Source organism: Mesoplodon mirus, assembly GCF_964341445.2.
Source record: "Mesoplodon mirus genome assembly, chromosome: 8".
Lineage (NCBI taxonomy): Eukaryota > Metazoa > Chordata > Mammalia > Artiodactyla > Ziphiidae > Mesoplodon > Mesoplodon mirus.
The window spans coordinates 33,675,957-33,693,444 of record NC_138984.1 but is presented as its reverse complement, the minus strand read 5'-3'; the positions used below and the strand labels follow the sequence as shown (position 1 = coordinate 33,693,444).

Genomic DNA, 17,488 nt, shown 5'->3' with positions numbered 1-17,488 from the left:
ATTCCTTCACCCAAGTATAGCTTTTTACTCTAGACATTTTGGAAGAATAGTCTTTTTTTGTGTGTGAAATATAAATGTGTGTGTGTGTTGCATATGTATATATTGGCTTTTGGTCGGATAAACTTTCAGAGATAAAGGAAGAGTGTTCTTTAACTCCACTTTTGTGAAATATTTGGGATAGATGAGACTTTGTTCCAATAGGTAGAACAGAAAATGCTGAGAAATTAGTTGCTTTTTTTCCCCTGAGCATAGTATTTGTGTTTTGGTTTTTTAAAAATTTTTATTGGAGTATAGTTGATTTATACTGTTGTGTTAGTTTCAGGTGTACAGCAAGTGAATCAGTTATACGTATACATATATCCACTCTTTTTTTTTTCAGATTCTTTTCCCATATAGGCAGTATTTATGTTTTTATTTGAAGAAAGAGGGAATCAAAAGAAATATGAAAGCTAAACCTTTGAAGACCTATATGAATAGTTTTAATCAAGTTTTACTCCCATGATTTTCTGTTTGTAAATTTTCAAAATAATTCTCCCATTCACCTTTTAAAAATCTCATTGTTCTTATAGGCCATTCTTTGTTACTTGGAATTTATAGTTTAGCTGACACAAGGTTATGTGAAATTTAAATTTTGTTAAGTATTGAGTGTCATTGAGTTCAGGTTTTATTTTCCAACCAGTACTTGATCTGTGATGCTGTTGTGCTTTAGCCACCTGCCAAGTTGGGTGGAGAGTTGTTACCACTCATGGAATCTGAAGGCGTCTAACCAGGACAAGTTTTCAGAGAAAAGGAAGTAGGCCAAGAGAATAGACATATTGACATGGCAAAGATTTCCTCCACAAACGATTTTGGAAATGGTATATCAGTGCCCCAAAGATCTACCATGTAGGGAATGACTCAAAGATGTGGACTTGAAAAAAATTTAATTATATAAATTTTCTCTATAAAACACCTATAGAATATCTAAACTTAAGATTTGTCATATTCCTTCCTTTGATAGTGGATATTGAGACTAGAAGATGGGACAGAAAGAAGAGCTGGAAGTGAAAAGGAAATAAGTAATATGAGAAGCTTGAGGGTATGGGGAGAAGACTGGGGAACAGAAGGATTGAAAAGCGGGAAAGTTAGAAGACTCCATATGTAGAAGAAAATAAATGGTACTTGAAAAAATTTGTGGAAAGACAAGAATAAAATAGGGAAAACACAAATACATAATAGGAAAAACACAAAATAAACATGGTAGCTGTTGTTTACTGAGGATCCATCCATTCTGGGCCGGGCACTGCACCCGTGTCCTCTCGTTTCATTCTCAGAACGACTCTCTGAGGTGGAGTGCTGTGTTCTCATACCACACGTGAGGAGGGTGAGACTCGGGGCCCAACATAACTAAGCAATGAAGTGCTGCCTCAGCACTCCAGATTGAAGCTTTCCCTTTGATTTCCCTTTGACTCTTTTTCTCACAAATGTCTTGCTTTGGTTTCCCAGGATTGTTGTGTTGTGCTTTTCTCTCTCTCTCTCTCTCTTTTTTTTTTAATTATAAAGGTGTGCAGGAATAAAAAAGGAGAAATACAGGTTTAACATTAAGTTCTGTGTCAGACATCAAGGTTATCAAATGAAACTAGTGGTAACTGATTAGAGGCCCTGTTACTACCTTTGTTTCCTTGCCTCCACTTTCTCTGAGAGAGAGGTTTTCCAAAGAAACCTCCCTAAATGAAGGATGGATTAATCACATTTCTTTACCAGACAGCAGGACAATACAAGATGATCTTCTGGCACATTGTTGCTATGAACTTTGGCAGATACCTCGCAATTCTTGTTTCATATTTTATTTTGAGTATTTGTCAGGAAACCAAGTGACATCCTGTAATATAATCAGATATTTCTTTTCAAAAGTAATACTGTGCCAGTGGGAAGTTTTTTAAAAAAAAAATAGAGATAGGCTTTGGAACAAAACATATTAATATCATTACAATGACAGTACAAATAAATTTCACAGGGAAGGTATTCTGTAATCTTGCTACTGTGTATGGACTTTGGAAGTGATTTTATTTTTCCATCAAAATATTTTTTCTTTTTTTTTTGATAAATTACTCTTTGTTGTTTATTTCCTGGAATATATATAATTATGGCACTAGAGGACTTTAAAGTTATGTTCTGAAACCTTAATTCTGTTATAAAAGAATATCTGAGGTTAACTTTCTTTTAGTATTTTCCTTTATCTCTATACCCTTTATAGTCCCTCATAGATGTGAATAAACTTCTGAAACTCTCCCTTGATTGTCTGGGGTTTTGGCTTTAAATTATATTTCATGTATACCAAGGAGCAGGTTTGGTTATTCACAGTTTTTGTGAGGCCTATAAATTTTATTTTGATTTATTTTAGAGTTAACCATGTCAAATGGAAGTATGCTTCCATCTAGAGAACTTAAAGGTAGTATTAAGTGTATCTTCTCCCGCCTCCACCACTTTTTCTTAAGGCTCCTGTTCCAAAGAGTGCACTTATTCCAGTAATCCCCATCACCAAATCAACAGGCTCCCGGTTCCGGAATAGTGTGGAAGGATTGAATCAGGAGATTGAAATAATAATTAAAGAGACTGGGGAAAAAGAAGAACAACTTATAGTAAGTACTCTTGTATCTTAAAATCATTCTTATACATTAACTTTTCTAATTATTAAGAAAATTCAGTTTTGGTTTCCGTACTTACATGGGTTTCTTCCTTGTTGAGAATGAAAATTTTCTCTTTTGAAAAACTTTGACCTTTGCAAGTGAATGAAAAGTTCTCATTTCTTTGCATCTCATAGAAGCAACTGATGTGACTTAAATTTGGATCCTTGAACAGAAACTATTTTTTGTTTTTCTGTATTTAAAAACCCTAGACAGGTGATAGGTGTCTTATTGGCTATAACTCTATTTAACAGAAGTTTAGCTTATGAGTTTGTTGGGGAGGGAGGGATATGACATGGAATACTTTCTAAAGTATGAATCTACCTCTTGCTTATGTTAGTTACTGTTTGGTTGACTGTATCATCGAAGCACAGTTCTGCTTACCTATAATACACATAAGAATGTGTATTCTATTAACTATGACACGCATAAGAGTGGTTCATATATAAGACAGTGATAAAATTTCCTGTTTATATTTAAAACCATGTCACAGTATATTTAAGCTTTCATTCTTCAGTGAAAGAGGAATTGGGGAGTTTAAAGTAGTGTTTTATTGACACCTAAGATTCTCTCCCTTAAGCTTACAGGTTGGTTTAGCTTAGAGAAAACGCAACTGCCCACACCCTCTCCTCCTTCCCTCCTCCACTGAATGACGGGGAAACTTTCTTTGATGTAATAAAGGTAAATGTACCAAAGTTATACAGGGAGCTGGTTCCCCTGCTGAGTGAGTCACACAAGCTTCCCTCTGAGTGTTCTCCTTGATTTCCCCGTATAATTAGCACTGCTGTGATTAAGCTTTCTCTCACTTAGGAAGGTTTCTTTGAAAACCCTGTTCTTGGAGGAAGTGGGCAGGGGGAGAAAGCAGCAGGGCCTGTCATCAAGTATGACTAGTTCACACAGTGGGTAACCTTTTCTTCTAACGTGGAACCTAGAGTTACACCCAGATTTCTCCTCTTTTACAGTGGCCTGTTTTTTATAATTTTAAAAATAATAGCACATGATAAGTAATTCAGTGCAGTTCGTTCTTCAGCAAGCACTGACCACTCACGTGCCAGACCCTGACAATACAGAGGCTCTGTTCTGCCGCTCACTGTCCAGCGGGGGACAGATGAGACAGGGGTGTCCCCACAGAGCAACACAGAGGCTTCTTTCTCGCGAGGCCTGATGAGAGGGTTTCTGACTTTTGAGTCTTCTGGAACAACAGGGGAAGGGTGACGGTAGGTGCATTTCAAAATCAATGACAGGGACTTCCCTGGTGGTCTAGTGGTTAAGACTCTGTGCTTCCACTGCAAGGGGCGCAGGTTCAATCCCTGGTCGGGGAAGTAAGATCCCACGGGCCATGCGGCACGGCCAAAAAATTAAAAAAAAAAAAAAATTCCAAGAAGTTCCAAAATCCAAAACTTGAATTTGCCACACACCAGCAACTATTTACATAGCATTTGCATTGTATTAGGGTATATAAGAAACCTAGAGATGATTTAAAGTATACAGGAGGATGTGCATAGGTTATATGCAAAGTCAATGACGAAAATACTTACGTTTTTAAAATTTCGTAACAGCCACAAGATATTCCAGACGGCCATCGTGCACCTCCGCCCCTTGTGCAGAGAAGCAGCAGCACGCGCAGCATCGACACGCAGACCCCCGGCGGGGCAGAGCGGGGGAGCAACAGCAGCAGCCGCTCCCAGTCTGTGTCCCCCACGTCCTTCCTCACTATCTCCAACGAGGGGAGCGAGGAGAGCCCGTGTTCGGCTGATGACCTGCTTGTTGATCCCAGGGATAAAGGTACAGTGCAAGAGGAGTTTGCTACCGGATGATAAGAGAATACCACCTGTTGTATCATGTATTCTGTTCATTTTCTAGCAGAGCACACACACTTAGGGCTACTAAGATAATTACTTTGAGATGTGTTCAAAACATAGATTTAAAAAAATTGAAGTACAAAACAGTAGGTTTACTGTGGTGCTCAGGTGATGGTCTAGTTGGGTAGGTTTATGGGCTTTTGTTTGTACCTTTTTTTTCCCTTTTTTGCACTTACTAATACAAGCTCCTTATTAGTGAGAGACATTGTTTTTGGTATAAATGAGATAAACATTTGTCCTGATAAGCATTTGTTCTCTATCACCTTAGTTGTCATGTTTTTACAATCTTACTACTTTTTAATTGAATGTGAAACCTTCAAGTTACAGTAGTGTGTTTTAGGATCTGTATTAGTGATATTTCTTTTTTCTTTTTTTTTTTTTTTTTTTGCGGTACGCGGGCCTCTCACTGTTGTGGCCTCTCCCGTTGCGGAGCACAGGCTCCGGACATGCAGGCTCAGCGGCCATGGCTCACGGGCCCAGCTGCTCCACGGCATGTGGGATCTTCCCAGACTGGGGCACGAACCCATGTCCCCTGCATCGGCAGGTGGACTCTCAACCACTGCGCCACCAGGGAAGCCCTGTGATATTTCTAACAAGAATTAAGCTGACTTATATCAATGCAAGATGAGTATTCCAGGCAAGCCTGGAGTAAAAGGTGGTGGTGGTGGGCTACTTATAGTATTAAACCACTTGCCCGACTCAGAAAATAATTGGAGACGTAGCACTTTGCATATTAGTTACTAATAATATTCTTACCTTTTAAAACAAATAGGGCCTTTCATCTCTCTGTATCAGGGCAGTATTTTTTTAGCCTAATCCTAGTTATTATTACATGAACTTGAGAGCAATAATAAGATATTTATTATTAAATACATTCTACAGCTCAGATTAGTAGTCATTCATTTCGAACTTTCTACTTGCAATGTGTTGAATGTCCTGAAATGTTCCATGTCCAATGACAACTGGTCATTACTGCCAGTCACCTGAAGTACTTAGACTGTAGCAAGTACAGAGGACATAAGATTTTCTGAAGAAGTCACTTCAGACAGTGGGCAGTTGTAAAATTTTATTATTTGGACCCTTTTTTGTCATCTTTTAGGTTAAATAAAACATGGCTATTCCAGACCAACACCCCAGACCAATTAAATCACAACCCCTGGGGACAGGACACAGGCACTAGGCGTTTTTGGTGCCCCCAGGTGATTCGCGTGCACGGAAGTTTGACACCCACTGAACTAAATCCTTTGATTGGGCCATGTGTTTCTTTGTCAGGAGTCGGCATAATTACTTCTGATACTTATTGTGAAGATTAAAAGGGATAGTGAGGGCTTCCCTGGTGGCGCAGTGGTTGAGAGTCCGCCTGCTGATGCAGGGGACACGGGTTCGTGCCCCGGTCCGGGAAGATCCCACATGCCGCGGAGCAGCTAGACCTATGAGCCATGGCCACTGAACCTGCATGTCCAGAGCCTGTGCTCCACAACGGGAGAGGCCACAACAGTGAGAGGCCTGCGTACCGCAAAAAAAAAAAAAAAAAGGATAGTGAATGCAGCCCCTGGTACTTAGCACTCAATCAGATGTACCCCTCTCCTCGCAAACTAAACCATGGCTATTATAATCTGTCCCTTGATTTCCCATACTTTCTACTTTTACTTCAATAGCATATAGGAACTCCATAAGTTTTGTGTCCTGCTGTATTTGACTTTAGGAGACTAGCGACTGGTTAGCTCCTCTGATTTCTTTTATGAGAAAGGGCTACAGTGCTACTGCCAGCAAGGAATTGTAGTTTAGTTGGCACAGTCGGACTCTACATTTAGGACACTCAGGGAACATGTCTAGAATCTCAAGTTAATATAATAGAAACTGAGGACATCAGCACTGGACAGGAATACCAGAGTCAAGAAGTGTTCCCTTTGGTAGGGTTAATTTAGAAAGATTTCAAAAACTTTGAGCCAGACTTTGAAGGAGGTTTGGGAAAATGTATGGAGAAGGACCTCTTAGGTATAGAGAAGTTTGTAGGCAAGAGAAAGTCTTCGGCATATAGTGTGCATGTGGATCTGACTACCTGCAGCAGAGGCTGTGACCAGAGGCGCAGAGAAATCAAACAGAGAGATTCTGAGGGGCAGACCAAGAGTGAATGATACGCAGCCAGTGAAGAACATTTCAGCTACTTGTCCTGGGAAGAATGGAAGTGGCATTTGAGCCCAGTATGCTGTGTACAGAATAGAAATACGGCAGCAACATAGATCAGTGTTCAGTGCTGAGGAGTAAGTGATGGTAGGTTAAATAATAACCTACCTAGGCTGTGGTGATGGTAAGTAGAAGAAAAATAAAAACCTCTTACTTGCTTATGCATTTATTTAACAAACATTATCTCCTCTTTACCAGGAATTGTGTTAGACAGTGGGGTGATGTGGATGAATGAAGCACTGTTCCTTACCCTCAAGTTGTTCGTGGTGTAGGGGGAGGCCAAGAACAATCCAATACAGTGTGACTCTGCACGTATGTGCTAGTGTTTCTCAGTAATCCAGCGTGTCGTTTCTTGCAGATAATGGGAACAACTCTCCTTTGCCCAAATACGCAACCTCACCAAAACCTAACAACAGTTACATGTTCAAAAGGGAACCTCCTGAGGGCTGTGAGAGGGTCAAAGTCTTTGAGGAATGCTCGTAAGTATCCCCCACCATCCCTCCCCCACCAAAACTTCTATTATGAGAATTTTCAAATAGGCTGAAGAACAGTACAGTGACCACCCATAGATCCACCACTAGATCCTATAGTTATCATTTTGCTTAGTTTTTGCTGAACTGTTTGAAAGTAAGTTGCAGACATGACATTTAACCTCAAATACAGCTTAATATTCATTTCCTAAAAGTAACCACAGTAAAAATAACCACTCCTACATAACCACAATACCATTGTCATCCCAAAGAAAATTACAGTTACGCTTAATATGAACTGATACCCAGTTGTTATTCACATTTCCTCATTTGTCCCCAACGTTTCACCCATGGTTAGTTTTGAACCTGTAAACAGTCAGCTCCACACATTGAACTTAGCATTGTATTTATTCAAGGTAGACCACGGATCTCGCCGCAGGGTGGGTTTCCTTCTTTCAAGGATCAAATTCCCTCCAGTTTTTAACTACTTATAGTCTCCAGTTCTCTAAACAATTAAAAAAAATATTTTCCTGCCAACGTGGGGAAGAGAATCCTATTACTTTGCAGAAACATGTTCCTGTGATGAAGATCACGGAAGAAGCAGAATTTTAAATGGCGTCTGGTACCCTTGGTATGCGATCTTCTGTGCTCATATATTTCTGTTGGCTAGTACTCTAGTCAGGTACTCATAGTTTTAGACTCAGAGTCTGCTTAGCAAGTATTGCAACTTTGTGTTTTCAGTAGCTGTGGCCCCTTGCTTTGGAAGTGGTGGCTACAGGGTTGCAGGTATGTATGAACTGAGCAAATTAGCTGATGAACATTATTTGAGGAGAGGATGATGGTACATATATAAACCTCACCTTCCAATCTCACTATCGCTGCAAGTCTAAAAGCCATCCTCTGGCTTTTTCTCACTATGAAACCAAAACTACAATGTGGAGATTGTCCAGCCTTGTCTGAATCACATAATGTATCTTTTTCTTCCATCATGAACATCTTAGAATCATTCTGAAATATGGCATCCTTTTGTTCCTCTCTGTGCCCCTTCTGTCAGTGCTTCCTTTAATCTAAATTCTGAATAATTTTGCCACACAAAGAGCATTGTTTTTTAATCCCTTCACCTCCTCTACTAGGAGATCCCAGCTGTCAGTCTCCTATCTGCTTTTGTGACAGTAATTGAAAACTCCATTTTAGCAACTGCTTATTTTTTTCACCATGTAAGTCTAGAAACTTGACTGGTGCCAGAGAGTTTAAGCAGTATTTCTCCACGTGTGCTTCATAGACTCCCTGCGTCATAATCATCTGGGTTATTAGTTAAAACTGCAGATTCCCAGGTCCCATCCCAGGCCTAATGAGTAAAAATATGGACGTAGGTAGGACCTAGATTATGCATCTTTAACAAACCTCATAGGATTTTTATGCTTGACTTGAAAATGCTGGCTTAGACCTTTTCATGAGAGTTCTTAAGAAATGGAGTCATTCTTTTAAGTAAAAATCAAATGGTCCACATGGAACCTTATGGAGTTGAAATCTTTGATTGACTTATTGGTAATTCAGATGTGCATAAGTGCAGAGAAATGGCTGATGGACTTAAAAAGCAGTTTGAATTTCTGTGTAAATGACTTTGAGTGAATATTGGTTGTGTGGGTTGGTGTCCTATGGTATCTGCCTTAGACTGTTACATTTGGAAAATTTCTCAGTAACTGAACTATATACATACAAGTATATTATTTATTTCTAAAGGGAAGGAAGAAAGGACGGGGTGTGTGTGTGGATGGATAGATAGATCAAAGAAACGAAAGGTAAACCCTGACATATAAAATGTTTTATGGCACATCCATCTGTTATTAGAAGGTAAACCTAGTCTTTTTTAAATGCTCATAGTTTATTATAAATTTTACTGATATAAAGGATGTGTAGCACATGGAAATCTATTCATTTTTAAATATCTTAATTATATTCCAAAAAGAAATTAACAGCAGTAACCCAATAGTGGATTTCTTAGAAGTAATTTTAATCTTCTATCAATAAAACAAGTTACTCAAAGTCTAAAAAATCCGTTTCTTTTTGCCCGAGTTATGTCATAATTAGAGCAAAACTGGATGCACTAGCATTAAAGCAAGGGTAGGTTATTGGTCCTAATTTTTTTTTTTTTTCTGTACGTGGGCCTCTCACTGTTGTGGCCTCTCCCGTTGCGGAGCGCAGGCTCAGCGGCCATGGCTCACGGGCCCAGCCGCTCCACGGCATGTGGGATCTTCCCGGACCGGGGCACGAACCCCTGTCCCCTGCATCGGCAGGCAGACTCCCAACCACTGCGCCACCAGGGAAGCCCCTGGTCCTAATTTTTAAATTTTATCTTAATCATTCTTTAAAGTATACTTTTCTCTCCAAGTCTTAATTTTGGTTTAAAGATAATAACTCTGACCTGAACCAGGGGTTGGAGTCAGTGAGAGGTTGATCTCTGGTTTTTAGAAATGTATGTTTATTTACCTGAAAGAAAACAGGTAGTTGGATTTGGGACCAGAAAGGGCAAGACCAGATTTTGCATTTCTTTTTTTTTTTTTTTTTTTTTGATACAGCACAGACCATAGCCATGCCAGTTGCACTTAGCAAGTCTTTTTTTTTTTATAGCTAATATGGCACCAGAGGCATAGTCTTTTATTTATTTTTTATTTTATTTTATTTATTTTTGGCTGCATTGGGTCTTAGTTGTGGCATGCAGGATCTTCATTGTGGCATGCGGGATCTTTCCTTGTGGCGTGGGGGCTTGTTTCTAGTTGTGGTGTGGGGGCTCCAGAGCACGCGGGCTCAGTAGTTTGAGGCACGTGGGCTTAGTTGCCCCACGGCATGTGGGATCTTAGTTCCCTGATCAGGGATTGAACCCACGTCCCCTGCATTGGAAGGCGGATTCTTTACCACTGGACCACCAGGGAAGTCCCAGCAAGTCCTTTTTAATGAAGTCACATATGCTGTTTCCTGATCCCAATTAATGAACTCCTTGACCTTAGTTACCTTAGATTCCTAGATATTTTGGCCTCTTTTCAGTATAGAGATTTTAAAAAAATATATGACATAACCCCTTCTTTTCTTCCTTTCTTTCCCTCCCTCCCATTATAAGTAATTTGGAATCACCATTTCTTAGCTACTAATTTATTCCTGAATTTAAAAAGAAAATACATAAGCCTTTAAAAAAAATACCAAAGAATTCCTCACATCGGTATGAAAATACCTATAATAATTATCCATACTGACCATCTGTTTCTCAGAAAGTCAGCTAGCAAGCAATTATGTTTATTTTGAGATACAATCCTTTTGGAATAACTTCTTAAGGAAAAAGTAAAATATTTAAACTAGTTCTGAGGGTTTCTGTGTGTGTGTGTATGTATGTTTTGGTTTTTTGATATGTATGGTTCTTAAATTGAAGAAAACTTTGAAGTAGTATTAGTACCTGCAGCTTCTAGTAGCATAAGTATAATACTGGTCATACACCCCAGGGGTGGGTAACGAGTTTCTTGGGGAATCTGCTCCTCGAAGTTAAATGGAGTGAAAAATGATTCCTTTTGGTGGGTTGGGGTCATGACTGGAGGGGGAGTGGTGATGCTTTTTTTTTTTTTTTTTACTGTTAGTGTTCTGTTTCTTGATCTGGGTGCCAGTTAGACAAGTTGTTATTGTTTACGTTATTTTGCGTGAGATCTGTCATAAGTCTGTTTTCATGAAAGCAGAAAGGAAGTTAAACTGATTTTAGATTCTGTCCTTAAAATATGTCCAAGTCAGAAGTTTGTATCTCAGAAATGTGTGGTTTCATCTTCAAGATCCATTAGCAGCCATGTGTCTTAAGTGATTTTTAAGACAATTTTATCTTTTTAATAAGATAACCTCAAACAATAAATAAATTAATTAAAAATCTAGGCCTCATTTGGAGGAGGGTATAAAAATTGATTAGCCCTTTTTTTCCTAATATAAGAATGAAAGCTATCTTTAATAATTCTTCAAAAGAAAATACAAGCATTATTTAATTATAGAAACATAATCTCGGACTTCCCTGGTGGCACAGTGGTTAAGAATCCCCCTGCCAGTGCAGGGGACACGGGTTCGAGCCCTGGTCCAGGAAGATCCCATGTGCCGCGGAGCAGCTAAGCCTGTGCACCACAACTACTGAGCCGGCGCTCTAGAGCCCACGAGCCACAACTACTGAGCCCATGTGCCACAACTACTGAAGCCTGCGCACCTAGAGCCTGTGCTCTGCAACAGAAGCCACCACAGTGAGAAGCCCGTGCTCAGCAACAGACCCAACACAGCCAAAAATAAATAAATGAATAAATAAATTTATTAAAAAAAAAAAAAGAAACATGGGGCTTCCCTGGTGGTGCAGTGGTTGGGAGTCTGCCTGCCGATGCAGGGGACGTGGGTTTGTGCCCTGGTCGGGGAAGATCCCACGTGCCGCAGAGCGGCTGGGCCCGTGAGCCATGGCCGCTGAGCCTGCGCGTCTGGAGCCTGTGCTCCGCAACGGGAGAGGCCACAATAGTGAGAGGCCCGCGTACCGCAAAAAAAAAAAAAAGAAACATAATCTCAACTTCCTATCTTCTTTAAGGAATTGAAATCCATGCTGTCAGTAAAAACAGAGGGGTGTGTGCTCTTCTTATCATAATATATCCAAATACACACGTGGCCCTAGATGTACTCAAGTATTAAGTTTCCATTGTATCCAAGAAAGAGCAATACACAAGAAAAACAAATTTAAACAATGTAATTTTTTTTTTTTTTTTTTCTGTACACGGGCCTCTCACTGTTGTGGCCTCTCTCGTTGCGGAGCACAGGCTCCAGATGCGCAGGCTCAGCGGCCATGGCTCACGGGCTCAGCCGCTCTGCGGCATGTGGGATCTTCCCGGACCGGGGCACGAACCCATGTCCCCTGCATCGGCAGGCAGACTCTCAACCACTGCGCCACCAGGGAAGCCCCCAACAATGTAATTTTTTTCTTCTTAAATTATTATACTTGCCAAAGCTATCCATGGGTAGTATTCATTATTAATCAATAAAATATACCCACCCAAAGCAAAATATGCCCACCCAAAAATGTTGTACTTGGAACTTTTTTATTTTTTGCACCTACTCCTCAGGTCTGTTGTTTATTCATTCTTTAAAACCCAGTTCAGATGTTACTTCCTCTAGAAGCTACCTTCCTACCAAACTCCCCCTCTTTCTCTGTGCCACAGGTTATCCACTCCCTTGTTCTACCTCTAAACCTTTTACAAACCATTTTTATCACATCTGTCAGTCCCGCTAGCGGGAGTTCTCAAGCTTTTTTGTGCTATGGACACCTCTGGCAGTCCAGTAAAGCTTATGGATCCTTTGAAGTAATTCGTAGCTTCTCTGAATAATGTTTTAAAAACAAATTAAAGATTATAAAGGAGACTAATGATATTGAAATACAGTCTGTCTCCAGTACCTCCCTCTTCCCAAGAACTACATGTTTATCTCCTTGTAGATCATTTCATCTTTGGGTCTCCAGAATCTAGTGCAGACTTGGCACATTTGGATTTTTTTTTTTCATTTCATTAGGAGAGATGAGAATCATACTTTGTCATATCGTATTACCTTTTCCCACCTGAATCTTGATTTATTTAGGTTCTTCCACTTGAATTTCTTTTTAATTTTGTGTCACTTCCATGTTACTTTAACAATTTAATTTTTTATATTTTCAGGGAATACCATAAACACTCGTATCCTTTTGCAACTCTGGGTTAATTTGCAGGAGCAACTAGGGACAGGGAAGGATTTGGCTTCAATAAAAACTTTCAGAACAGAGGACTGTCATTAGTTTTATTTTGATTTTACATTTATGTTACGTTATTCAGAAAACCGTCATGGCTATTAACTCAGAGAATAGTTTCAAAGAGATTTTTAAGCGCACTTGGAGAACTCATGCCCACCGAAGTTTAGTCACGCAGTGGTGGAACTCAGTAAAAGATAGACAATGTATGTCATTAATTTCCTTGCCTTTTCCCTTCAAAATAGTGCAGACTTTGGAAAAATCATAGTGGAACATATTTTTGTCTTTAAACAGCTAGAATATCTTTTGCTTTAGGAAATTCTTTCTTCAAATTGGCTATCTTAGATCTTCACTTAGATGTCTGAGCATCCTATGTGGTGCCCGGGGCTCACCAGGGAACTGAAAGCAGCAACAAAATCTGGTGTCCTTCCAGCATTCTGAGATAAATAATTTGAATCATGTGTCCTTGGTCAATAGCATTTGAAGCTTTGGACATAGCTTGAGTTTTGTTTTCCTTTTTTGTGTCTGTAAGTTATTACTTTTTTTTTTTTTTTTTTTTTTTTTAAAGAAAAGAACTTCTGATGTTCTGTGACTTAAAAGTATTGGGTTGTTTATTCTATGTCTAGGCCGAAACAACTTCACGAAATCCCGGCCTTTTACTGCCCTGACAAAAACAAGGTGAATTTCATTCCTAAAAGCGGCTCTGCTTTCTGCCTCGTCAGCATCCTTAAGCCACTCCTCCCCACACCAGATCTTACCCTCAAGGGCTCTGGCCACAGTCTGACAGTCACCACTGGCATGACAACCACTCTTCTGCAGCCTATCGCTGTGGCCTCCCTGTCTACAAACACAGAGCAAGACCGAGTCTCTCGAGGAACGAGTACAGTCCCGCCACCAGCCTCTCTCCTCCCACCACCAGAACCCATTGAGGAAGCTGAAGGATAGGCCCCAGTGCTGTGAGGCCACTGTTCTGGTCAACTGAGAATCTCCTCGATCCCTTGGCAGCGATGGCATCGTGCGCTCCCAGTTGGCTGTGTCGTGCTCCAGCGTTTCCACGCTGACGTGTCGCAGTGCGGCTTCTGGAAGAAAGCAGCCCCTCTGATGGCTGTGCTCACTCCTGAAGGCCAGCCCTCAGTGCTTAGCCTGCTTTTTCTTAAAGCACCGGTTGAAAGAAGAAGGTCTCATTCTTTGCTTTTGGAGGGCTGATATCACATTGTTTTTTGCTTTCAAATTAGACTTCTTTGAAAAAACAAATAAAAAACTGATCCCTGCAAACATGATTCTTGAAGGGAGACGTGAATGATGCTGCAAGAACCATCTTTTATATGAAAATGACTATTTTATAATACCAATGTTACGTTTTCTGAAAACATAGCAAACAGGATGTTCAGACGATTCTTTGGCCTCTGTTTCTTGTTTCCCTTTCTAGATGTGTGCTTTTCTCAGCTGTTTTCAGCTTTGGGACCAAAGGGATTGTTGACATTTTCCTAGCAATCTTAATCTCATGATTGTGTTCTTCTCCCAAACAAGAATTGGTAGGTAAATGCATTGAACAAGTATATATAAAAGAGATAAAAAAGCAATATTAGTACATTATGTGATTTATGTTTTTTGATGTCAGAAGTTTGTGCTTTGGGTGAAATACTTGTAAAACTACTCTTTTCCTCACTACTCCTGTACACATTTCACCATGTGGTCATAAAAATTATAATCTGGAGACAAGTGCTTTAATATGTTCTCACCCATCATTGGAACTTGGTTTAAAAGTCAGTGAGCCAAAAGGAAACTAACTACCCAGTGTCGACTGCTAGCCTAGGAGTAAGGAGCCCCTTGGGTTTTCTGCTCAATATTTATCACACGGTCTTTCTTTCCCACAGGTGTCGTTCTACCTTTAACCGTCACTGTATCATAGCCCCACGAGATCCTAAAATGGCTGTGCATGGATTTCCTCCTCTGCTTTTGTGATGTTGTCGTCTTGTGGATTTGGTCAGGGTTAGTAGTTTGCCAGGAGTGTAATCCGTTGAATAGCAATCCTTAGTCACAGAATCTTGCGACTGGCGTTTCCTTTCTGGTGGTTGGCACTGAGATATGTTGCCTGTAGGTTTTGCTAGTTTTCCCTCCAGCATTCTACATGGTGGGGAAAACAGGCAAGGAGAGCTTTGGAGCATAAAGAACAGGAACCTTTGAAGAATCCACATGGTTTTGGATTTAGGCTCATCCTAACACAATCACTGCCAGTATCACATGACAGCAGTATTTTGTGTCTGGGTATGTGGTAGTGAAACTGAGGAGCAGCTCTTTTAAAAAAGTTATAGCAAGCAGTGTTGATAGCAAGCATCCTTCTAAGATCTTCATAAACTACCTTATGATGCAATAATTTAATGTTCCTATACATATTATAGGGAGAAAACAAATACTTGTAAAAGGGATATAGTTTAGAAGGTTAATATGTCAGTAAGTCCAGATATATCCCATCAAAGAAAAGCTAGTGGTAGCAATAAATCTTCTGAAAGGACTTCTTATACTCATGTACCTTTAAAACATCTATGTAATTAAAAATTTTGCCCTGTTAAGTTGAAAACAGAGATGTATTTAGGCAAATTAGATAAACTCAAACATTTGACTAAGTCTGTCAGGTGTCAGTTGGTGGCATCGATGAATTTTGGTACCCCTTCTGTCCAAAACTAATTTTTCTGAAATTAGTACATTGTGACTTCTAAATCAGGAAAAGCTAAGTTGTTCAAAGTCTAAATGTTCTGGTCAGTAGGTTCTTTGAGAACCTTGATTCTTTGCCTGTAACTTTATTTACCATTTCACCACTGAGAACTGCTCTGTCAGAAGTACAAAAGAAAGGTAAAGCTGAAATCGGGTGAGTTGGTATCAATGGTAGGAAGTTAAAAAATAAGGTTTCAAAAAAATCCAAAATCAGTTTTTGGATTACCTGAATTCTGTTAAATCTATGTTCTTTTCCTTGCCTTACACTTACTTCTCTCTCCATCTGTACATGTCACAAGGGTGTTTCACAACTAGAATGCCACTTTGTAAACAGTTTTTCTTCTTACTCTGTTGTGCATGTTTATCTAACTCACATCTTTCTGTAGAGTTTCATATATCCTTAAAGTAATTTACAATCAGAATGGGAGAACAAGTTTAAGATAGTATTATTTACAGTCTTAGAGGTGGAACTTTTAATGTTTGGTTGTAAGGAGAATGTGAATTTGCAGGTAAATGAATTATATGGCAACTAAACATAGGCCTCATGTTTGGGAGAAATAGAGCCTGAGATTTGAGGAGGGGGGGAAGGTACAAGTTGTAAAAAAACTCTTAACTGCCAGTGCCAAAGGGCTAATTTTTAAGTATCTGAGCTTTATGCAGTCTTGAAAAAATATTGGCCATAGTCTACTCGGCTTTTATGGAAACTTGGTTCACAGGTGGTTGACTTTTTTTTTTTTAATGGGTCTACTCTTAATAGAATGCATAATATTGTTTTCTAAAATTACATTCCATAACTATCTTGTTATTCTGTAGAAAACTGTACAGAAGGTAAATAAATTAGAATAGCTTCAATGGGAATATAATTTAAATTTTTAAAAAAATTTAAATAAATTTACTTCCATTGCGGTAAAAGAAAGAAATAGGTGGCTTGTATATTTCAGCAAAAGAAAGCTATTCTCTGGTTATAAACTTTGTCAGTGTTAAGTTATTTTTACTCTTAAACGGTTTTTTCCTTGCGGTGATAACATGATTTTACGGTTTCTGATCATGACTAAGTCTGTATTACTTGTCATGGCTTTTGTGAGCAATTATGTTTTTAAAATACCTGTTTTGCTTCTTTGATTAATATGGTGAGCATGGATGCCAAAATTATTTTTTAACTAGAGTCTTCATTTTGTTTAAAATATTTCTTATATTTGTGACAAGCCAAATCAAGAGTTTTAGAAGGTGCTATTGTTAACTGTGGAATAACTGGCAACAAGGAAGCCTTTTTTTTTTTTTTCTTTCTTTCTTTTTAATGGTTGGCTTTTACTGGAAGAAGGTATTAAAAAAATAGAATTTATAGCTTTCTGTATGTCCAAGATTAAGAGTGGGTTGTCAGAGTTTTCTTTTGTTAAAGGAAATAAAAGAAAAATTGCCACTACTGAATTTACTATTCTAAAGATTCATTCCTTAATGCTTAGAATTTCAATGTCTCAAGACCAGACCAGTGGACGTGCTGAATTTGCATTAAGAAAGCTAAAACACTTAACTTCGCACTTTAAGGTTTAAGTTTTACTCTGCCTAAATTAATGATAAGCAGGGCAGCCCTGAACAATATTTTGTCTATACAATCCTGCTGAAGAATATAATTTATGTTTTTTAAAAGTCTTTATTTTTCATCTCTGTTGAAGCTGTGTAAATCTTTTTAAAATGCAATTTTTAAAGTTTCGTTTTTCTAACAAAATTCTCCCAAAACACAGCATTTCCAATGGTGATAACTATTGTTACCGTGTACTTACGTATTCCCTATACCTGAACACTTGTTGCTGCCTC

The 17,488-nt window shown here is 39.1% G+C and overlaps 1 protein-coding gene across 2 annotated transcripts in view; it reads left to right on the top strand.

Annotated features, from left to right (window-relative positions):
- FAM117B (family with sequence similarity 117 member B) overlaps positions 1–17,488 on the top strand; it is an 81,950-nt gene extending 64,462 nt beyond the window's left edge. Inside the window, exons 5-9 of one of the 2 annotated variants that reach the window (XR_014294857.1) lie at positions 2,478–2,621; positions 4,226–4,451; positions 7,074–7,194; positions 13,585–14,493; positions 14,836–17,488. Coding sequence is in view for 1 of the 2 variants with exons in the window: in XM_082630487.1 (XP_082486613.1) it covers positions 2,478–2,621; positions 4,226–4,451; positions 7,074–7,194; positions 13,585–13,903 (810 nt within the window). In the remaining variant the exon portion in view is untranslated. Of the gene's footprint in view, positions 1–2,477; positions 2,622–4,225; positions 4,452–7,073; positions 7,195–13,584 lie in introns of both variants that reach the window. The other variant, XM_082630487.1, reaches the window with a different exon arrangement.